The sequence below is a fragment of the Nerophis lumbriciformis genome, linkage group LG06 (assembly GCF_033978685.3).
Source record: "Nerophis lumbriciformis linkage group LG06, RoL_Nlum_v2.1, whole genome shotgun sequence".
Taxonomy (NCBI): Eukaryota; Metazoa; Chordata; class Actinopteri; order Syngnathiformes; family Syngnathidae; genus Nerophis; species Nerophis lumbriciformis.
This window is the reverse complement of record NC_084553.2, coordinates 3,585,951-3,610,938: the sequence shown is the minus strand read 5'-3', so window position 1 is coordinate 3,610,938 and position 24,988 is coordinate 3,585,951. Positions and strand designations below refer to the sequence as shown.

The window sequence follows — 24,988 nt, the reverse complement described above, 5'->3', positions numbered from 1 at the left end:
TTGTAGGAGACATATCCATGTGGAGTATGATTGCAACTCACCTTTATTTTGTAGGGAGACATGTCCATGTGGAGTATGATTGTAACTCACCTTTATTTTGTAGGGAGACATGTCCATGTGGAGTATGATTGTAACTCACCTTTATTTTGTAGGAGACATGTCCATGTGGAGTATGATTGTAACTCACCTTTATTTTGTAGGAGACATGTCCATGTGGAGTATGACTGAAACTCACCTTTATTTTGTAGTAGACATATCCATGTGGAGTATGATTGTAACTCACCTTTATTTTGTAGGGGACATGTCCATGTGGAGTATGATTGAAACTCACCTTTATTTTGTAGGGAGACAGGTGTGGAGTATGATTGTAACTCACCTTTATTTTGTAGGGAGACATGTCCATATGGAGTATGATTGTAACTCACCTTTATTTTGTAGGGAGACATGTCCATGTGGAGTAGGACTGCAACTAACTTTTATTTTGTAGGGAGACATGCCCATGTGGAGTAGGACTGAAACTGACTTTTATTTTGTAGGGAGACATGTCCATGTGGAGTAGGACTGTAACTAACTTTTATTTTGTAGGGAGACATGTCCATGTGGGGTAGGACTGAAACTGACTTTTATTTTGTAGGGAGACATGTCCATGTGGAGTGGGACTGCAACTCACTTTTATTTTGTAGGGAGACATGTCCATGTGGAGTAGGACTGCAACTCACCTTTATTTTGTAGGGAGACATGCCCATGTGGAGTAAGACTGAAACTCACCTTTATTTTGTAGGGAGACATGTCCATGTGGACTATGATTGAAACTCACCTTTATTTTGTAGGAGACATATCCATGTGGAGTATGATTGCAACTCACCTTTATTTTGTAGGGAGACATGTCCATGTGGAGTATGATTGTAACTCACCTTTATTTTGTAGGAGACATATCCATGTGGAGTATGATTGTAACTCACCTTTATTTTGTAGGAGACATGTCCATGTGGAGTATGATTTTAACTCACCTTTATTTTGTAGGGAGACATGTCCATGTGGAGTGGGACTGCAACTCACTTTTATTTTGTAGGGAGACATGTCCATGTGGAGTAGGACTGAAACTGACTTTTATTTTGTAGGGAGACATGTCCATGTGGAGTAGGACTGCAACTAACTTTTATTTTGTAGGGAGACATGCCCATGTGGAGTGGGACTGCAACTCACTTTTATTTTGTAGGGAGACATGTCCATGTGGAGTAGGACTGTAACTAACTTTTATTTTGTAGGGAGACATGTCCATGTGGAGTATGATTGTAACTCACCTTTATTTTGTAGGAGACATGTCCATGTGGAGTATGATTGTAACTCACCTTTATTTTGTAGGAGACATGTCCATGTGGAGTAGGACTGCAACTCACCTTTATTTTGTAGGGAGACATGCCCATGTGGAGTAAGACTGAAACTCACCTTTATTTTGTAGGGAGACATGTCCATGTGGACTATGATTGAAACTCACCTTTATTTTGTAGGAGACATATCCATGTGGAGTATGATTGCAACTCACCTTTATTTTGTAGGGAGACATGTCCATGTGGAGTATGATTGTAACTCACCTTTATTTTGTAGGAGACATGTCCATGTGGAGTATGACTGAAACTCACCTTTATTTTGTAGTAGACATATCCATGTGGAGTATGATTGTAACTCACCTTTATTTTGTAGGGGACATGTCCATGTGGAGTATGATTGAAACTCACCTTTATTTTGTAGGGAGACAGGTGTGGAGTATGATTGTAACTCACCTTTATTTTGTAGGGAGACATGTCCATATGGAGTATGATTGTAACTCACCTTTATTTTGTAGGGAGACATGTCCATGTGGAGTAGGACTGCAACTAACTTTTATTTTGTAGGGAGACATGCCCATGTGGAGTAGGACTGAAACTGACTTTTATTTTGTAGGGAGACATGTCCATGTGGAGTAGGACTGTAACTAACTTTTATTTTGTAGGGAGACATGTCCATGTGGGGTAGGACTGAAACTGACTTTTATTTTGTAGGGAGACATGTCCATGTGGAGTGGGACTGCAACTCACTTTTATTTTGTAGGGAGACATGTCCATGTGGAGTAGGACTGCAACTCACCTTTATTTTGTAGGGAGACATGCCCATGTGGAGTAAGACTGAAACTCACCTTTATTTTGTAGGGAGACATGTCCATGTGGACTATGATTGAAACTCACCTTTATTTTGTAGGAGACATATCCATGTGGAGTATGATTGCAACTCACCTTTATTTTGTAGGGAGACATGTCCATGTGGAGTATGATTGTAACTCACCTTTATTTTGTAGGAGACATATCCATGTGGAGTATGATTGTAACTCACCTTTATTTTGTAGGAGACATGTCCATGTGGAGTATGATTTTAACTCACCTTTATTTTGTAGGGAGACATGTCCATGTGGAGTGGGACTGCAACTCACTTTTATTTTGTAGGGAGACATGTCCATGTGGAGTAGGACTGAAACTGACTTTTATTTTGTAGGGAGACATGTCCATGTGGAGTAGGACTGCAACTAACTTTTATTTTGTAGGGAGACATGCCCATGTGGAGTGGGACTGCAACTCACTTTTATTTTGTAGGGAGACATGTCCATGTGGAGTAGGACTGTAACTAACTTTTATTTTGTAGGGAGACATGTCCATGTGGAGTATGATTGTAACTCACCTTTATTTTGTAGGAGACATGTCCATGTGGAGTATGATTGTAACTCACCTTTATTTTGTAGGAGACATGTCCATGTGGAGTATGATTTTAACTCACCTTTATTTTGTAGGGAGACATGTCCATGTGGAGTAGGACTGTAACTAACTTTTATTTTGTAGGGAGACATGTCCATGTGGAGTGGGACTGCAACTCACTTTTATTTTGTAGGGAGACATGTCCATGTGGAGTAGGACTGCAACTAACTTTTATTTTGTAGGGAGACATGCCCATGTGGAGTAGGACTGAAACTGACTTTTATTTTGTAGGGAGACATGTCCATGTGGAGTAGGACTGAAACTGACTTTTATTTTGTAGGGAGACATGTCCATGTGGAGTGGGACTGCAACTCACTTTTATTTTGTAGGGAGACATGTCCATGTGGAGTAGGACTGTAACTAACTTTTATTTTGTAGGGAGACATGTCCATGTGGAGTGGGACTGCAACTGACTTTTATTTTGTAGGGAGACATGTCCATGTGGAGTAGGACTGCAACTCACCTTTATTTTGTAGGGAGACATGTCCATGTGGAGTAGAACTGCAACTCACCTTTATTTTGTAGGGAGACATGTCCATGTGGAGTAGGACTGAAACTGACTTTTATTTTGTAGGGAGACTTGCCATGTGGAATGGGACTGCAACTCACTTTTATTTTGTAGGGAGACATGCCCATGTGGAGTATGATTTTAACTCACCTTTATTTTGTAGGGAGACATGTCCATGTGGAGTAGGACTGAAACTGACTTTTATTTTGTAGGGAGACATGCCCATGTGGAGTAGGACTGAAACTGACTTTTATTTTGTAGGGAGACATGTCCATGTGGAGTAGGACTGCAACTCTCTTTTATTTTGTAGGGAGACATGCCCATGTGGAGTAGGACTGAAACTGACTTTTATTTTGTAGGGAGACATGTCCATGTGGAGTAGGACTGTAACTAACTTTTATTTTGTAGGGAGACATGTCCATGTGGAGTGGGACTGCAACTCACTTTTATTTTGTAGGGAGACATGTCCATGTGGAGTAGGACTGCAACTAACTTTTATTTTGTAGGGAGACATGCCCATGTGGAGTAGGACTGAAACTGACTTTTATTTTGTAGGGAGACATGTCCATGTGGAGTAGGACTGAAACTGACTTTTATTTTGTAGGGAGACATGTCCATGTGGAGTGGGACTGCAACTCACTTTTATTTTGTAGGGAGACATGTCCATGTGGAGTAGGACTGTAACTAACTTTTATTTTGTAGGGAGACATGTCCATGTGGAGTGGGACTGCAACTGACTTTTATTTTGTAGGGAGACATGTCCATGTGGAGTAGGACTGCAACTCACTTTTATTTTGTAGGAGACATGTCCATGTGGAGTATGATTTTAACTCACCTTTATTTTGTAGGGAGACATGTCCATGTGGAGTAGGACTGTAACTAACTTTTATTTTGTAGGGAGACATGTCCATGTGGAGTGGGACTGCAACTCACTTTTATTTTGTAGGGAGACATGTCCATGTGGAGTAGGACTGCAACTAACTTTTATTTTGTAGGGAGACATGCCCATGTGGAGTAGGACTGAAACTGACTTTTATTTTGTAGGGAGACATGTCCATGTGGAGTAGGACTGAAACTGACTTTTATTTTGTAGGGAGACATGTCCATGTGGAGTAGGACTGTAACTAACTTTTATTTTGTAGGGAGACATGTCCATGTGGAGTGGGACTGCAACTCACTTTTATTTTGTAGGGAGACATGTCCATGTGGAGTAGGACTGCAACTAACTTTTATTTTGTAGGGAGACATGCCCATGTGGAGTAGGACTGAAACTGACTTTTATTTTGTAGGGAGACATGTCCATGTGGAGTAGGACTGAAACTGACTTTTATTTTGTAGGGAGACATGTCCATGTGGAGTGGGACTGCAACTCACTTTTATTTTGTAGGGAGACATGTCCATGTGGAGTAGGACTGTAACTAACTTTTATTTTGTAGGGAGACATGTCCATGTGGAGTGGGACTGCAACTGACTTTTATTTTGTAGGGAGACATGTCCATGTGGAGTAGGACTGAAACTGACTTTTATTTTGTAGGGAGACATGTCCATGTGGAGTAGGACTGAAACTGACTTTTATTTTGTAGGGAGACATGTCCATGTGGAGTGGGACTGCAACTCACTTTTATTTTGTAGGGAGACATGTCCATGTGGAGTAGGACTGTAACTAACTTTTATTTTGTAGGGAGACATGTCCATGTGGAGTGGGACTGCAACTGACTTTTATTTTGTAGGGAGACATGTCCATGTGGAGTAGGACTGCAACTCACTTTTATTTTGTAGGAGACATGTCCATGTGGAGTATGATTTTAACTCACCTTTATTTTGTAGGGAGACATGTCCATGTGGAGTAGGACTGTAACTAACTTTTATTTTGTAGGGAGACATGTCCATGTGGAGTGGGACTGCAACTCACTTTTATTTTGTAGGGAGACATGTCCATGTGGAGTAGGACTGCAACTAACTTTTATTTTGTAGGGAGACATGCCCATGTGGAGTAGGACTGAAACTGACTTTTATTTTGTAGGGAGACATGTCCATGTGGAGTAGGACTGAAACTGACTTTTATTTTGTAGGGAGACATGTCCATGTGGAGTAGGACTGTAACTAACTTTTATTTTGTAGGGAGACATGTCCATGTGGAGTGGGACTGCAACTCACTTTTATTTTGTAGGGAGACATGTCCATGTGGAGTAGGACTGCAACTAACTTTTATTTTGTAGGGAGACATGCCCATGTGGAGTAGGACTGAAACTGACTTTTATTTTGTAGGGAGACATGTCCATGTGGAGTAGGACTGAAACTGACTTTTATTTTGTAGGGAGACATGTCCATGTGGAGTGGGACTGCAACTCACTTTTATTTTGTAGGGAGACATGTCCATGTGGAGTAGGACTGTAACTAACTTTTATTTTGTAGGGAGACATGTCCATGTGGAGTGGGACTGCAACTGACTTTTATTTTGTAGGGAGACATGTCCATGTGGAGTAGGACTGCAACTCACTTTTATTTTGTAGGAGACATGTCCATGTGGAGTATGATTTTAACTCACCTTTATTTTGTAGGGAGACATGTCCATGTGGAGTAGGACTGTAACTAACTTTTATTTTGTAGGGAGACATGTCCATGTGGAGTGGGACTGCAACTCACTTTTATTTTGTAGGGAGACATGTCCATGTGGAGTAGGACTGCAACTAACTTTTATTTTGTAGGGAGACATGCCCATGTGGAGTAGGACTGAAACTGACTTTTATTTTGTAGGGAGACATGTCCATGTGGAGTAGGACTGAAACTGACTTTTATTTTGTAGGGAGACATGTCCATGTGGAGTGGGACTGCAACTCACTTTTATTTTGTAGGGAGACATGTCCATGTGGAGTAGGACTGTAACTAACTTTTATTTTGTAGGGAGACATGTCCATGTGGAGTAGGACTGCAACTCACCTTTATTTTGTAGGGAGACATGTCCATGTGGAGTGTGATTGAAACTCACCTTTATTTTGTAGGAGACATGTCCATGTGGAGTAGGACTGCAACTGACTTTTATTTTGTAGGGAGACATGTCCATGTGGAGTGGGACTGCAACTCACTTTTATTTTGTAGGGAGACATGTCCATGTGGAGTAGGACTGCAACTCACCTTTATTTTGTAGGGAGACATGTCCATGTGGAGTATGATTGAAACTCACCTTTATTTTGTAGGAGACATATCCATGTGGAGTAGGACTGTAACTCACTTTTATTTTGTAGGGAGACATATCCATGTGGAGTATGATTGTAACTCACCTTTATTTTGTAGGAGACATGTCCATGTGGAGTATGATTGTAACTCACCTTTATTTTGTAGGAGACATGTCCATGTGGAGTATGATTGAAACTCACCTTTATTTTGTAGGAGACATATCCATGTGGAGTATGATTGAAACTCACCTTTATTTTGTAGGAGACATGTCCATGTGGAGTATGACTACAACTCACCTTTATTTTGTAGGGAGACATGTCCATGTGGAGTATGATTGAAACTCACCTTTATTTTGTAGGGAGACATGTCCATGTGGAGTATGACTGCAACTCACCTTTATTTTGTAGGGAGACATGTCCATGTGGAGTATGATTGAAACTCACCTTTATTTTGTAGGGAGACATGTCCATGTGGAGTATGATTGTAACTCACCTTTATTTTGTAGGGAGACATGCCCATGTGGAGTAGGACTGAAACTGACTTTTATTTTGTAGGGAGACATGTCCATGTGGAGTGGGACTGCAACTCACTTTTATTTTGTAGGGAGACATGTCCATGTAGAGTAGGACTGCAACTCACCTTTATTTTGTAGGGAGACATGTCCATGTGGAGTAGGACTGTAACTAACTTTTATTTTGTAGGGAGACATGTCCATGTGGAGTAGGACTGTAACTAACTTTTATTTTGTAGGGAGACATGTCCATGTGGAGTAGGACTGTAACTAACTTTTATTTTGTAGGGAGACATGTCCATGTGGAGTAGGACTGTAACTCACTTTTATTTTGTAGGGAGACATGTCCATGTGGAGTACGGTAGGACTGCAACTCACCTTTATTTTGTAGGGAGACATGTCCATGTGGAGTACGGTAGGACTGCAACTCACCTTTATTTTGTAGGGAGACATGTCCATGTGGAGTATGATTGAAACTCACCTTTATTTTGTAGGAGACACATCCATGTGGAGTATGATTATAACTCACCTTTATTTTGTCGGAGACATGTCCATGTGGAGTATGATTTTAACTCACCTTTATTTTGTAGGGAGACATGTCCATTTGGAGTAGGACTGCAACTAACTTTTATTTTGTAGGGAGACATGCCCATGTGGAGTAGGACTGAAACGGACTTTTATTTTGTAGGGAGACATGCCCATGTGGAGTAGGACTGAAACTGACTTTTATTTTGTAGGGAGACATGCCCATGTGGAGTAGGACTGAAACTGACTTTTATTTTGTAGGGAGACATGCCCATGTGGAGTAGGACTGAAACTGACTTTTATTTTGTAGGGAGACATGTCCATGTGGAGTGGGACTGCAACTCACTTTTATTTTGTAGGGAGACATGTCCATGTAGAGTAGGACTGCAACTCACCTTTATTTTGTAGGGAGACATGTCCATGTGGAGTAGGACTGAAACTGACTTTTATTTTGTAGAGGAGACATGTCCATGTGGAGTAGGACTGCAACTCACCTTTATTTTGTAGGGAGACATGTCCATGTGGAGTATGATTGTAACTCACTTTTATTTTGTAGGAGACATATCCATGTGGAGTATGATTGAAACTCACCTTTATTTTGTAGGAGACACATCCATGTGGAGTATGATTATAACTCACCTTTATTTTGTCGGAGACATGTCCATGTGGAGTATGATTTTAACTCACCTTTATTTTGTAGGGAGACATGTCCATGTGGAGTGGGACTGCAACTCACTTTTATTTTGTAGGGAGACATGTCCATGTGGAGTAGGACTGCAACTCACCTTTATTTTGTAGGGAGACATGTCCATGTGGAGTAGGACTGCAACTAACTTTTATTTTGTAGGGAGACATGTCCATGTGGAGTAGGACTGTAACTAACTTTTATTTTGTAGGGAGACATGTCCATGTGGAGTAGGACTGCAACTCACTTTTATTTTGTAGGGAGACATGTCCATGTGGAGTGGGACTGCAACTCACTTTTATTTTGTAGGGAGACATGTCCATGTGGAGTAGGACTGCAACTCACCTTTATTTTGTAGGGAGACATGTCCATGTGGAGTAGGACTGCAACTAACTTTTATTTTGTAGGGAGACATGCCCATGTGGAGTAGGACTGAAACTGACTTTTATTTTGTAGGGAGACATGTCCATGTGGAGTAGGACTGTAACTAACTTTTATTTTGTAGGGAGACATGTCCATGTGGAGCAGGACTGCAACTAACTTTTATTTTGTAGGGAGACATGTCCATGTGGAGTAGGACTGCAACTAACTTTTATTTTGTAGGGAGACATGTCCATGTGGAGTAGTGATGATGCAATAACGGGGTATTGTTTGTGTGCAGACTGACATGGAGTACATGTGATGATGCAATAACGGGGTATTGTTTGTGTGCAGACTGACATGGGGTACGTGTGATGATGCAATAACGGGGTATTGTTTGTGTGCAGACTGACATGGGGTACATGTGATGATGCAATAACGGGGTATTGTTTGTGTGCAGACTGACATGGAGTACGTGTGATGATGCAATAACGGGGTATTGTTTGTGTGCAGACTGACATGGAGTACGTGTGATGATGCAATAACGGGGTATTGTTTGTGTGCAGACTGACATGGAGTACGTGTGATGATGCAATAACGGGGTATTGTTTGTGTGCAGACTGACATGGAGTACATGTGATGATGCAATAACGGGGTATTGTTTGTGTGCAGACTGACATGGAGTACATGTGATGATGCAATAACGGGGTATTGTTTGTGTGCAGACTGACATGGAGTACATGTGATGATGCAATAACGGGGTATTGTTTGTGTGCAGACTGACATGGAGTCTCCCAGTGTGTTTGAAGGCGACAGAGAGTCTTCCCGATCCTTCCTGCTCACCATCAACCTGAAGGAAGGACACAACTTGGTGATCCGAGACCGCAGTGGTAAGAAGTCTTGTTAGTTGTGTGTCATAGTCTGGTTGTGGGTTCGAGTCCCATCTGGTTGTTGAGTTTTGTTAACCTTGTTTGTGTTTTTCTTACTTGAGCCTTGATCTTATTTTTGTTACTGCAATGCTGGCCTTGTCACATCTTTCTTTCCCTTTCTTTCCCTTTTTTACAGTTTTTTCCCTTGTCCCCTTTCCCCCTATTTTATCCTTTATTTCCTTTTTTCCCCTTTTTTCCCTTTTTCCCTGTTTTTCCCCCTTTTTTATAATATTTTTCTACTTTTTTTCCTTTTTTCACCAAAAGTTGCATTAAAAAGCATTAATTAATTTTAAGTTGCATTAAAAAGGGCAATAAAACATAGGTTAGTTTTAAGTTGTATTAAAAAGGGCATTACAAAGCACAAAAGTAGCTTGAAGTTGCAATAAAAAGCATGAAATTAGTTTAAAGTTGCATTAAAAAGCATTAGATAATTTTAAAGTTGCATTAAAAAGCATTAGATTAGTTACAAGTTGCGTTAAAATGCATGAACTTAGTTTGAAGTTGCATTAAAAAGCATGAAATTACTTTGAATTTGCATTTAAAAGATGAAATTATTTTAAAGTTTCATTAAAAAGGGCATTAAAAAGCATGACGTTAGTTTAAAGTTGCATTTATGCATTTAAAGGATGAAATTATTTTTAAGTTGCATTAAAAAGCATTGGCTTAGTTTAAAGTTGCATTAAAAAGCATTAGATTAGTTTAAAGTTGCATTAACTTAGTTTAAAGTTGCATTAAAAAGCATGAAATTACTTTGAATTTGCATTTAAAAGATGAAATTATTTTATAGTTTCATTAAAAAGGGCATTAAAAAGCATGTCATTATTTTAAAGTTGCATTAAAATGTCATTAAAAAGAATTAAATTAGTTTGAAGTTGCATTTAAAGTATGAAATTATTTTTAAGTTGCATTAAAAAGCATTAGATAATTTTAAAGTTGCATTAAAAAGCATTAGATTAGTTTTAAGTTGCATTAAAAAGCATGAAATTACTTTGAATTTGCATTTAAAAGATGAAATTATTTTAAAGTTTCAATAAAAAGGGCATTAAAAAGCATGTCATTATTTTAAAGTTGCATTAAAAAGCATGAACTTAGTTTGAAGTTGCATTAAAAAGCATGAAATTACTTTGAATTTGCATTTAAAAGATGAAATTATTTTAAAGTTTCATTAAAAAGGGCATTAAAAAGCATGACATTAGTTTAAAGTTGCATTTAAAGGATGAAATTATTTTTTAAGTTGCATTAAAAAGCATTGGCTTAGTTTAAAGTTGCATTAAAAAGCATGAACTTAGTTTAAAGTTGCATTAACTTAGTTTAAAGTTGCATTAAAAAGCATGAAATGACTTTGAATTTGCATTTAAAAGATGAAATTATTTTAAAGTTTCATTAAAAGAGCATTAAAAAGCATGTAATTATTTTAAAGTTGCATTAAAATGTCATTAAAAAGAATGAAATTAGTTTGAAGTTGCATTTAAAGTATGAAATTATTTTTAAGTTGCATTAAAAAGCATGAACTTAGTTTAAAGTTGCATTAACTTAGTTTAAAGTTGCATTAAAAAGCATGAAATTACTTTGAATTTGCATTTAAAAGATGAAATTATTTTAAAGTTTCATTAAAAAGGGCATTAAAAAGCATGACGTTAGTTTAAAGTTGCATTTATGCATTTAAAGGATGAAATTATTTTTAAGTTGCATTAAAAAGCATTGGCTTAGTTTAAAGTTGCATTAAAAAGCATGAACTTAGTTTAAAGTTGCATTAACTTAGTTTAAAGTTGCATTAAAAAGCATGAAATGACTTTGAATTTGCATTTAAAAGATGAAATTATTTTAAAGTTTCATTAAAAAGAGCATTAAAAAGCATGTAATTATTTTAAAGTTGCATTAAAATGTCATTAAAAAGAATGAAATTAGTTTGAAGTTGCATTTAAAGTATGAAATTATTTTTAAGTTGCATTAAAAAGCATTAGATAATTTTAAAGTTGCATTAAAAAGCAATAGATTAGTTACAAGTTGCATTAAAAAGCATGAACTTAGTTTAAAGTTGCATTAACTTAGTTTAAAGTTGCATTAAAAAGCATGAAATTACTTTGAATTTGCATTTAAAAGATGAAATTATTTTAAAGTTTCATTAAAAAGGGCATTAAAAAGCATGACGTTAGTTTAAAGTTGCATTTATGCATTTAAAGGATGAAATTATTTTTAAGTTGCATTAAAAAGCATTGGCTTAGTTTAAAGTTGCATTAAAAAGCATGAACTTAGTTTAAAGTTGCATTAACTTAGTTTAAAGTTGCATTAAAAAGCATGAAATGACTTTGAATTTGCATTTAAAAGATGAAATTATTTTAAAGTTTCATTAAAAAGAGCATTAAAAAGCATGTCATTATTTTAAAGTTGCATTAAAATGTCATTAAAAAGAATGAAATTAGTTTGAAGTTGCATTTAAAGTATGAAATTATTTTTAAGTTGCATTAAAAAGCATTAGATAATTTTAAAGTTGCATTAAAAAGCAATAGATTAGTTACAAGTTGCATTAAAAAGCATGAACTTAGTTTAAAGTTGCATTAACTTAGTTTAAAGTTGCATTAAAAAGCATGAAATTACTTTGAATTTGCATTTAAAAGATGAAATTATTTTAAAGTTTCATTAAAAAGGGCATTAAAAAGCATGACGTTAGTTTAAAGTTGCATTTATGCATTTAAAGGATGAAATTATTTTTAAGTTGCATTAAAAAGCATTGGCTTAGTTTAAAGTTGCATTAAAAAGCATGAACTTAGTTTAAAGTTGCATTAACTTAGTTTAAAGTTGCATTAAAAAGCATGAAATTACTTTGAATTTGCATTTAAAAGATGAAATTATTTTAAAGTTTCATTAAAAAGGGCATTAAAAAGCATGTCATTATTTTAAAGTTGCATTAAAATGTCATTAAAAAGAATGAAATTAGTTTGAAGTTGCATTTAAAGTATGAAATTATTTTTAAGTTGCATTAAAAAGCATTAGATAATTTTAAAGTTGCATTAAAAAGCATTAGATTAGTTACAAGTTGCGTTAAAAAGCATGAAATTAGTTTAAAGTTGCATTAAAAAGCATGAAATTACTTTGAATTTGTATTTAAAAGATGAAATTATTTTAAAGTTTCATTAAAAAGGGCATTAAAAAGCATGACATTAGTTTAAAGTTGCATTTAAAGGATGAAATTATTTTTAAGTTGCATTAAAAAGCATTGGCTTAGTTTAAAGTTGCATTAAAAAGCATGAAAATACTTTGAATTTGCAGTTAAAAGATGAAATTATTTGAAAGTTTCATTAAAAAGCATGTAATTATTTTAAAGTTGCATTAAAATGTCATTAAAAAGAATGAAATTAGTTTTAAGTTGCAATTAAAGTATGAAATTAGTTTTAAGTTGCATTAAAAATATTATATTTGTTTGAAGTTGCATTAAAAAACATTAGATTCGTTTTAAATTGTTTTAAGAAGCATTAGATTAGTTTTAAGTTGCATTAAAAGCATTAGATTAGTTTGAAGTTTCATTAAAATCATTGGATCGGTTTTAAGTTGCATTAAAAGCATTAGATTAGTTTTAAATTGCATTAAAAAAGCATTAGATTAGTTTTAAATTGCATTAAAAAAGCCTTAGATTAGTTTTAAGTTGCATTAAAAGCATTAGATTAGTTTTAAATTGCATTAAAAAAAGCATTAGATTAGTTTTAAGTTGCATTAAAAGCATTAGATTAGTTTTAAATTGCATTAAAAGCATTAGATTAGTTTTAAATTGCATTAAAAGCATTAGATTAGTTTGAAGTTTCATTAAAATCATTGGATTGGTTTTAAGTTGCATTACAAGCATTAGATTAGTTTTAAATTGCATTAAAAAAGCCTTAGATTAGTTTTAAGTTGCATTTAAAAAGCCTTAGATTAGTTTTAAATTGCATTAAAAGCATTAGATTAGTTTTAAATTGCATTAAAAAAGCCTTAGATTAGTTTTAAGTTGCATTAAAAAAGCCTTAGATTAGTTTTAAATTGCATTAAAAAAGCCTTAGATTAGTTTTAAGTTGCATTTAAAAAGCCTTAGATTAGTTTTAAGTTGCATTAAAAGCATTAGATTAGTTTTAAATTGCATTAAAAAAGCCTTAGATTAGTTTTAAGTTGCATTTAAAAAGCCTTAGATTAGTTTTATGTTGCATTAAAAACATTAGATTAGTTTTAAATTGCATTAAAAAAGCCTTAGATTAGTTTTAAGTTGCATTAAAAAGCCTTAGATTAGTTTTATGTTGCATTACAAGCATTAGATTAGTTTTAAGTTGCATTAAAAATATTAGATTTGTTTGAAGTTGCATTAAAAAACATTAGATTAGTTTTAAATTGTTTTAAGAAGCATTAGATTAGTTTTAAGTTGCATTAAAAAAGCCTTAGATTAGTTTTAAGTTGCATTTAAAAAGCCTTAGATTAGTTTTAAGTTGCATTAAAAACATTAGATTAGTTTTAAATTGCATTAAAAAGCCTTAGATTAGTTTTAAGTTGCATTAAAAAAGCCTTAGATTAGTTTTAAGTTGCATTAAAAGCATTAGATTAGTTTTAAATTGCATTAAAAAAGCCTTAGATTAGTTTTAAGTTGCATTTAAAAAGCCTTAGATTAGTTTTAAATTGCATTAAAAAAGCCTTAGATTAGTTTTATGTTGCATTAAAAAAACATTAGATTAGTTTTAAATTGTTTTAATTGTTTGAAGTTGCATTAAAAAGCATTAGATTAGTTACAAGTTGCATTAAAAAAGCCTTAGATTAGTTTGAAGTTGCATTAAAAGCATTAGATTAGTTTTAAATTGCATTAAAAAAGCCTTAGATTAGTTTTAAATTGCATTACAAGCATTAGATTAGTTTTAAATTGCATTAAAAAAGCCTTAGATTAGTTTTAAGTTGCATTAAAAAAGCCTTAGATTAGTTTTAAGTTGCATTAAAAGCATTAGATTTGTTTTAAATTGCATTAAAAAAGCCTTAGATTAGTTTTAAATTGCATTAAAAAAAGCCTTAGATTAGTTTTAAATTGCATTAAAAAAGCCTTAGATTAGTTTTAAGTTGCATTAAAAAAGCCTTAGATTAGTTTTAAGTTGCATTATAAGCATTAGATTAGTTTTAAATTGCATTAAAAAAGCATTAGATTAGTTTTATGTTGCATTAAAAAAGCCTTAGATTAGTTTTAAGTTGCATTAAAAAAGCCTTAGATTAGTTTTAAGTTGCATTAAAAGCATAAGATTAGTTTTAAATTGCATTAAAAAAGCCTTAGATTAGTTTTAAGTTGCATTTAAAAAGCCTTAGATTAGTTTTAAGTTGCATTTAAAAAGCCTTAGATTAGTATTAAGTTGCATTAAAAAAGCCTTAGATTAGTTTTAAGTTGCATTAAAAAAGCCTTAGATTAGTTTCAAGTTGCATTAAAAAACATTAGATTAGTTTTAAATTGTTTTAAGAAGCATTAGATTAGTTTTAAATTGCATTAAAAAAGCCTTAGATTAGTTTTAAGTTGCATTAAAAAAGCCTTAGATTAGTTTTAAGTTGCATTAAAAAAGCCTTAGATTAGTTTTAAGTTGCATTAAAAGCATTAGATTAGTTTGAAGTTTCATTAAAATCATTGGATCGGTTTTAAGTTGCATTAAAAGCATTAGATTAGTTTTAAATTGCATTAAAAAAGCCTTAGATTAGTTTTAAGTTGCATTTAAAAAGCCTTAGATTAGTTTTATGTTGCATTAAAAACATTAGATTAGTTTTAAATTGCATTAAAAAAGCCTTAGATTAGTTTTAAGTTGCATTAAAAAGCCTTAGATTAGTTTTATGTTGCATTACAAGCATTAGATTAGTTTTAAGTTGCATTAAAAATATTAGATTTGTTTGAAGTTGCATTAAAAAACATTAGATTAGTTTTAAATTGTTTTAAGAAGCATTAGATTAGTTTTAAGTTGCATTAAAAGCATTAGATTAGTTTTAAATTGCATTAAAAAAGCCTTAGATTAGTTTTAAGTTGCATTAAAAGCATTAGATTAGTTTTAAATTGCATTAAAAAAGCATTAGATTAGTTTTAAATTGCATTAAAAAAGCCTTAGATTAGTTTTAAATTGCATTAAAAGCATTAGATTAGTTTTAAATTGCATTAAAAAAAGCATTAGATTAGTTTTAAATTGCATTAAAAAAGCCTTAGATTAGTTTTAAGTTGCATTAAAAGCATTAGATTAGTTTTAAATTGCATTAAAAGCATTAGATTAGTTTGAAGTTTCATTAAAATCATTGGATTGGTTTTAAGTTGCATTAAAAGCCTTAGATTAGTTTTAAATTGCATTAAAAAAGCCTTAGATTAGTTTTAAGTTGCATTAAAAAAGCCTTAGATTAGTTTGAAGTTGCATTAAAAGCATTAGATTAGTTTTAAATTGCATTAAAAAAGCCTTAGATTAGTTTTAAGTTGCATTAAAAAAGCCTTAGATTAGTTTTAAGTTGCCTTAAAAGCATTAGATTTGTTTTAAATTGCATTAAAAAAGCCTGAGATTAGTTTTAAGTTGCATTAACAGCATTAGATTAGTTTGAAGTGTCATTAAAAACATGAGATGAGATGTGCTGATAACTGCAGGAAGTGTGTGTGAATAATCCAAACTACTTTCATTCTTTATCGCCGCAAGCGCACTTTATCACACTTCCTCCTTCTTTCCTTCCGCGCTTGCAACAACAACAACAACAACAACAACACTTCTGTCTTATCAGGCGCCGCCTTTTATCTACGCTTTTACCGTCACAACATCAGTGTGTGGGCCACAACATTAGGCACACCTCAGTGTGTGGGCCACAACATTAGGCACGCCTCAGTGTGTGGGCCACAACATTAGGCACGCCTCAGTGTGCGGGCCACAACATTAGGCACACCTGCAGGCTGGCGCAGGTGGACACTGTGACAGGATGAGTTTAGTTGAAGGGAGTTGGCTCTCCTGTCAATCTTTTTCAACGTCTCGCTGCACTTTGGTAAATATTTGAAAGTTGACAGGTAGATTAGCTACCTGGAGCCCAGGCTCCGCCCTTCCTCTGAGTCCTGAGGATTTGTGGTTTTGTTTGTAATTAGGGCCCGCATGGCCCATTGCATAAGGACTCCCAAAGGGAGTCCTTATGCAATGGGACATAAGGACCTATTGAATTTGTAAGGTTTTATTCTTTATTCTTTATTCTTCCGCCACCACATTATTAGGGCCCGAATGGCCCATTGCATAAGGACTCCCAAAGGGAGTCCTTATGCAAAGGGACATAAGGACCTATTGAATTTGTAAGGTTTTATTCTTTATTCTTTATTCTTCCGCCACCACATTATTAGGGCCCGCATGGCCCATTGCATAAGGACTCCCAAAGGGAGTCCTTATGCAATGGGACATAAGGACCTATTGAATTTGTAAGGTTTTATTCTTTATTCTTCCACCACCACATTATTAGGGCCCGAATGGCCCATTGCATAAGGACTCCCAAAGGGAGTCCTTATGCAATGGGACATAAGGACCTATTGAATTTGTAAGGTTTTATTCTTTATTCTTTATTCTTCCGCCACCACATTATTAGGGCCCGCATGGCCCATTGCATAAGGACTCCCAAAGGGAGTCCTTATGCAATGGGACATAAGGACCTATTGAATTTGTAAGGTTTTATTCTTTATTCTTTATTCTTCCGCCACCACATTATTAGGGCTCGAATGGCCCATTGCATAAGGACTCCCAAAGGGAGTCCTTATGCAATGGGACATAAGGACCTATTGAATTTGTAAGGTTTTATTCTTTATTCTTCCGCCGCCACATTAAACTGTAATTTGACCCACTTAACATGCTTCAAAACTCACCATATTTGACCCACACATCAGGACCTGCGAAAATTGCCTTTTTAAAAAAAACCAAACCGAACCACAAAACTCAAAATTGCGCTCTAGCGCCCCCTAGGGAAAAAAAAGACTGCCTGTAACTCCCACTAGGAAGGTTGGAGAGACATGAAACAAAAACCTCTATGTAGGTCTGACTTAGACCTACAATTCATAATGGTACATTGTCGGGCTAAAATCAACAGGAAGTTGGCAATTCCCCCTTCAAGTACTAAAAACAGTAACTTTTGCCTCTTTGAGCTGTAATTTGACCCCCTTAACATGCTTCAAAACTCACCAAACTGAACGCACACATCAGGACTGGCAAAAATTGCGATCTAATAAAAAAAAAACCAAATTTAAAAATTGCGCTCTAGCGCAATTCTTTAATAAAACGCACAAAAAACTGCTCCTCGGATGAAAAAACTGACAAAACTGCCTGTAACTCCCACTGGGAAGGTCGGAGAGACATGAAACAAAAAACCTCTCCGTAGGTCTCACTTAGACCTACATTTCATAAATTGACAACCCCCAGCAAAAATCAACAGGAAGTTTGCTATTCCCCCTTCAAAATTTTTTGTAAAAACCGGTCACCTTCCTTCAAAAACGAACTCCTCTGAGCGCGTTTGTCATTTCGCTTTCAAACTAACACAGGAGAGAGATTGAACCCTTGTGATTACAATGACAGAAGCGCTTTTTTTTCTAACTGCTCCGGTTTTGATTTTATGACCCTTCAAAGACCCGCTGCGCTGATGCTGCTGCGCTGCTGTTTTTTTAAGATGGCTGCTTAAAAGCAGGAAGCACCAACGTGCCCACACAATGCAGACAAGGTAGGTACACTAGACAAAAGTCTTGGGACACTTCAGACTAAAAGTAGACAAAAGTATTGGGACACTTATGACTATCACCGGACAAAAGTATTGGGACACTTAGGAAAACAACTGGACAAAACTTTTGGGACACTTGGGACTACAACTTGACAAAAGTATTGGGACACTTGGGACAACAACTGGACAAAAGTATTGGGACATTTACACCGAAAACTGGACAAAAGTATTGGGACACTTGGGACTAAAACTTGACAAAAGTATTGGGACACTTGGGACTACAACTGGACAAAAGAATTGGGACACTTGGGACTACCACTTGACAAAAGTATTGGGACACTTAGGACTACAACTTGACAAAAGTATTGGGACACATAGGACTAAAACTTGACAAATGTATTGGGCCACTTGGGACTAAAACTTGACAAAACTCTTGGAACTCCTAGGACTACCACTGGCCAAAAGTATTGGGACGCTTACACTGGACAAAAGTATTGGGACACTTAGGACTACAACTGGACAAAAGTATTGGGACACATAGGACTACCACTGGACAAAAGTATTGGGACGCTTACACTGGCCAAAAGTATTGGGACACTTAGGACTACAACTGGACAAAAGTATTGGGACACATAGGACTACCACTGGACAAAAGTATTGGGACACTTACACTGGCCAAAAGTATTGGGACACTTAGGACTACAACTTCACAAAAGTATTGGGACACTTAGGACTACCACTGAACAAAAGTATTGGGACACTTAGGACTACAACTGGACAAAAGTATTGGGACACTTAGGACTACCACTGGACAAAAGTATTGGGACACTTAGGACTAGCACCTGCCAAATACGCGGGCCCGACCAATGCTGCTTGCAGCTTTAATTATTTTTTCTTTTGGTCATTTTTCATTCATTAGTTTCATGAAAGGTAAAAGTGTGTTGGCACTTCCAGGCCACCGTTAAATTCATTGTGTAGAAATTCAATATCATTTTTTAGGAGTTTTAAAATTCAATGAGTGTATAAAAAATTTGTGTAAAAAAAAATTCTGTGCAACAAATGTTGGTGCAGAACAATTAATTGTGTAGAAATTTAATATAAAAACAAGTTGGTGCAGAAAGAAATAGTTTTTTAAAATTCAGTGTGTAAAAATTCAGTGAGTGAAAATCGGTTTAAAATATTAGTGCAGAAAAATGTATTGTATACAAATTTAGTCAAAAAATGTATTCGTGCAGCAACATTTGCTGCATGAAAAAAATTGTGTAGAAATTCAATTTAAAAAAAAAAGTAATGCAGACAAAAAACTTGTTTTAAAATTCAGTGTGTAAAAACCAGTGTATACAAATTTTGTGTAAAAAAAAAAAAATTGAAAAAAGAAAAAAATTATGCATGACAAATAATTGTGTCAATATCATTTTTGATGAGTTTTAAAATTCAGTGAGTTAAAATCAGTGTGTAATAAAATGTGTGTAAAAAAAATTCAGTGCAACAAATTTTGGTGCATAACAATTCGTTGTGTAGAAATTCAATATAAAAAACAAGTTGGTGCAGAAAGAAATAGTCTTTTAAAATCCAGTGTGTACAAATTCAGTGAGTGAAAATCAGTTTAAAATATTAGTGCAGAAAAATGTGTTGTATACAAATTCACTCAAAAAATTTATTTGTGCAGCAAAAGTTGCTGCATGAAAAAAATTGTGTAGATATTCAATTTAAAAAATGTAGTGCAGACACGAAAAATAGTGTTTTAAATTTCAGTGTGTAAAAATGAGTGTATAAAAAAATGGCCTAAAAGAAATTCGAAACATTTATTGTATAAAAATTCACCCCCCCACTGCAAATACTGTATTTTCCAGACTATAGAACGCACCGGTATATAAGCCACACCCACTCAATTTTAGTATGAACAAATATTTTCCATATATTAGCTGCATAGGACTATGAGTGTTGTGAAATTAGTTATTTACACACAGATATTCTGTAAATGTTTATTTACATACCTTAATTGTCTGTAACACGGCAGTAAAACGGATGATCAAACAAAACAGAAGTCATGGTCATGGACCCACTAGCTGCGCAAGCTAGCTCTCCAATCAGCTAAACAGACTCAATAACTCCACGGGGACGTTTTGGTGAATTTACTGAGGAATTTGTGAAACTGAAACGATACAAAAGGAATGTAAGTTAATAATACTAACACAGACACTCGTAAACTTATTAGCATATCGGCTAACGCTAGCTTCATTACATTACGATAGCACGTACAACAATGCATGAAAACACTCCTACAGACGTCACACATGGGAGGCTTCAGTAAGTAAGAATTGTTTTAGTTATATTGTAAAACTTACAAAAGTTGCTTGGTGTGATGCATGAAGAATCCACTCAAATAGAAACGCTATGGATGGCTAGGAGTTGAAACGGCACTTTTACTTCCGGTTGAAAGCGCTACATGGAAGGACACTGCAGCAAAGTCGTCCAAAAGATGGCACAAACAATAACACACCTTTTAAAATCTCCTTAGTGAGAAGAATGATCTTAAATAAGCAATTATCAGCACTGCAAAAGTCAGTATTCAAAAACAAGAAAAAAAAAATACAAAAATGAGGGTTATTTTATTTGAACTTAGCAAAATGATCTGCCAATAGAACGAGAAAATTTGGCTTGTCAAGATTTTCCAAAACAAGTACAATTAGCTCACCTCAATGAACCCAAAAATACCTTAAAATAAGTATATTGTCATCCATGTGGAGTATGATTGAAACTCACCTTTATTTTGTAGGAGACATATCCATGTGGAGTATGATTGAAACTCACCTTTATTTTGTAGGAGACATGTCCATGTGGAGTATGATTGAAACTCACCTTTATTTTGTAGGAGACATGTCCATGTGGAGTATGATTGAAACTCACCTTTATTTTGTAGGAGACATATCCATGTGGAGTATGATTGAAACTCACCTTTATTTTGTAGGAGACATGTCCATGTGGAGTATGATTGAAACTCACCTTTATTTTGTAGGAGACATGTCCATGTGGACTATGATTGAAACTCATCTTTATTTTGTAGGAGACATGTCCATGTGGAGTATGATTGAAACTCACCTTTATTTTGTAGGAGACATATCAATGTGGAGTATGATTGAAACTCATCTTTATTTTGTAGGAGACATGTCCATGTGGACTATGATTGAAACTCACCTTTATTTTGTAGGAGACATGTCCATGTGGACTATGATTGAAACTCACCTTTATTTTGTAGGGAGACATGTCCATGTGGAGTAGGACTGTAACTCACTTTTATTTTGTAGGAGACATATCCATGTGGAGTATGATTGAAACTCACCTTTATTTTGTAGGAGACATGTCCATGTGGAGTATGATTGAAACTCACCTTTATTTTGTAGGAGACATGTCCATGTGGAGTATGACTGTAATATTTTTTTATTTTGTAGGGAGACATATCCATGTGGAGTATGATTGAAACTCACCTTTATTCTGTAGGAGACATGTCCATGTGGAGTATGACTGTAATGTTTTTTTATTTTGTAGGAGACATATCCATGTGGAGTATGATTGAAACTCACCTTTATTTTGTAGGAGACATGTCCATGTGGAGTATGACTGTAATATTTTTTTATTTTGTAGGGAGACATGTCCATGTGGAGTATGATTGAAACTCACCTTTATTTTGTAGGAGACATGTCCATGTGGAGTATGATTGAAACTCACTTTTATTTTGTAGGAGACATATCCACGTGGAGTATGATTGAAACTCTTTTAAAATCCAGTGTGTAAAAATTCAGTGAGTGAAAATCAGTTTAAAATATTAGTGCAGAAAAATGTGTTGTATACAAATTCAGTCAAAAAATGTATATCCATCCATCCATCCATCTTCTTCCGCTTATCCGAGGTCGGGTCGCGGGGGCAGCAGCCTAAGCAGGGAAGCCCAGACTTCCCTCTCCCCAGCCACTTCGTTCCAGCTCCTCCCGGGGGATCCCGAGGCGTTCCCAGGCCAGCCGGGAGACATAGTCTTCCCAACGTGTCCTGGGTCTTCCCCGTGGCCTCCTACCGGTCGGACGTGCCCTAAACACCTCCCTAGGGAGGCGCTCAGGTGGCATCCTGACCAGATGCCCGAACCACCTCATCTGGCTCCTCTCCATGTGGAGGAGCAGCGGCTTTACTTTGAGCTCCCCCCGGATGACAGAGCTTCTCACCCTATCTCTAAGGGAGAGACCCGCCACCCGGCGGAGGAAACTCATTTGGGCCGCTTGTACCCGTGATCTTGTCCTTTCGGTCATAACCCAAAGCTCATGACCATAGGTGAGGATGGGAACGTAGATCGACCGGTAAATTGAGAGCTTTGCCTTCCGGCTCAGCTCCTTCTTCACCACAACGGATCGATACAGCGTCCGCATTACTGAAGACGCCGCACCGATTCGCCTGTCCATCTCACGATCCACTCTTCCCTCACTCGTGAACAAGACTCTGAGGTACTTGAACTCCTCCACTTGGGGAAAGATCTCCTCCCTAACCCGGAGATGGCACTCCACCCTTTTCCGGGCGAGAACCATGGACTCGGACTTGGAGGTGCTGATTCTCATCCCAGTCGCTTCACACTCGGCTGCGAACCGATCCAGCGAGAGCTGAAGATCCTGGCCAGATGAAGCCATCAGGACCACATCATCTGCAAAAAGCAGAGACCTAATCCTGCAGTCACCAAACCAGATCCCCTCAACGCCTTGACTGCGCCTAGAAATTCTGTCCATAAAAGTTCAGAACAGAATGGGTGACAAAGGGCAGCCTTGGCGGAGTCCAACCCTCACTGGAAACGTGTCCGACTTACTACCGGCAATGCGGACCAAGCTCTGGCACTGATCATACAGGGAGCGGACCGCCAAAATCAGACAGTCCGATACCCCATACTCTCTGAGCACTCCCCACAGGACTTCCCGAGGGACACGGTCCAATGCCTTCTCCAAGTCCACAAAACACATGTAGACTGGTTGGGCAAACTCCCATGCACCCTCAATGACCCTGCCCAGAGTATAGAGCCGGTCCACAGTTCCACGACCAGGACGAAAACCACACTGTTCCTCCTGAATCCGAGGTTGGACTATCCGGCGTAGCCTCCTCTCCAGTACACCTGAATAGACCTTACCGGGAAGGCTGAGGAGTGTGATCCCACGATAGTTAGAACACACCCTCCGGTTCCCCTTCTTAAAGAGAGGAACCACCACCCCGGTCTGCCAATCCAGAGGTACTGCCCCCGATGTCCACGCGATGCTGCAGAGTCTTGTCAACCAAGACAGCCCCACAACATATATATATATTAGAGATGCGCGGTTTGCGGGCACAACCGCGGAGTCCGCGGATTATCCGCGGATCGGGCGGATGAAATTTTAAAAAATTAGATTTTATCCGCGGGTCGGGTCGGGTCGGGTGGTTGAAATAAAAAAAAATTATATTTTAAATAGATTCAGGCGGGTGGCAGTTAAACCAATTGGTAAATATATATACATAGTTAAATGTTGTTACCCACATACGAAAAACGAGCAGGCACCTGCAGCATATGCCACAACAGAAGAAAAAAAAAAAAAAGATGGACACTTTTACGGAGCGGAGAAGGGACGCCTCGCCGGGGTCCGGGACCGAGGCCCCTTCCCCCGAGAGGGCCCCACCGGGAGCCGTAGCTGAGGCGATCCGCGAGAAGGGCCCGACGCACGTCCAGGGTCACCACCGCACCGACACCCCGCCTCGTCCGCCTTCGCCGCGGCCGGCGTCACGCGCAGCAGGTAAGCAGCTTACCTGCCCGCCACCCCCGTGGCCGGGGGCTCGTAACAGGGGTCACTCCGCCCGCGCAGCTTACCTGCCCGCCACCCCTGTTGCCGGGGACGCGTAACAGGGGTCACTCCGCGCGCAGTGCGCTCACGAAAGGGGTGGGGCTCACCCTGGTTGATATAGACAGCAGGATGGTGGCCATGGAAGTCGGAACCCGCTAAGGAGTGTGTAACAACCCACCTGCCGAATCAACTAGCCCTGAAAATGGATGGCGCTGGAGCGTCGGGCCCATATACCCGGCCGTCGCCGGCAGCGAGACGCGCTTGGATCGAGGTGCGCTCAGCGCGGCTCCCATATGATTGCGCACTGGTGTGCGTCTGGGTCGTGACAGCGTGGCACGCGAATGTCTGTGCTGCATTGGATCAGTCTCCTTTCTTTAACAGGCAAAAGCTTTATAACCTCACTAATGCCTTGCATCGTCTATATTAGATATATAACAACGGGCGGGTGCGGTTCTGATCAAATGTTACATCGGGTGGATGGCGGATGGTTGACGACTTTCTGATGCGGTTGCGGATGAAATAATTGCCTATCCACGCATCTCTAATATATATATATATAGATTTTTTTTTTTGCACACTAATTGACTGAAAGAGCACGCACTTGGCGCGATGATGTCATGTTGTCGTGTCACCACTGGGATCCAACAAAAGCTCCTAAACCCACTTTAAGAAGGCACCTTACTGGGATCTAACAAAAGCTCCTAAACCCACTTTGAGAAGGCACCTTCTGAGGCGTTGACATGCTTTCTAACAAGAATCCACGCCATTCTTCCTCATGATTGACAGGCCAACCTTGGCGGCGTATCAAAAACCTGTCTGAGCCGCACCTTGCAGGAGTTATTAGGCTTTTCTGTATTGACTGTGGGAGGAGGATCAAAGTTCATTGTTTAGCAGCTTGTAGAAGCTCAGCTGCTTGTTTGCTGTAAGAGGACACTTACTTTGTTCCTCCAACAGCCTTTGTTCTCCGACAACACCTCTG

General features: G+C 37.3%; 1 protein-coding gene across 2 annotated transcripts in view; it reads left to right on the top strand.

Annotated features, from left to right (window-relative positions):
* LOC133608430 (multiple C2 and transmembrane domain-containing protein 2-like) overlaps positions 1-24,988 on the top strand; it is a 141,409-nt gene that overhangs the window by 39,605 nt on the left and 76,816 nt on the right. For both annotated transcript variants that reach the window (XM_061963651.2, XM_061963652.2), the window contains exon 3: positions 9,331-9,442. In XM_061963651.2, the coding sequence (XP_061819635.1) occupies positions 9,331-9,442 (112 nt within the window). The remainder of the gene's footprint in view (positions 1-9,330; positions 9,443-24,988) is intronic.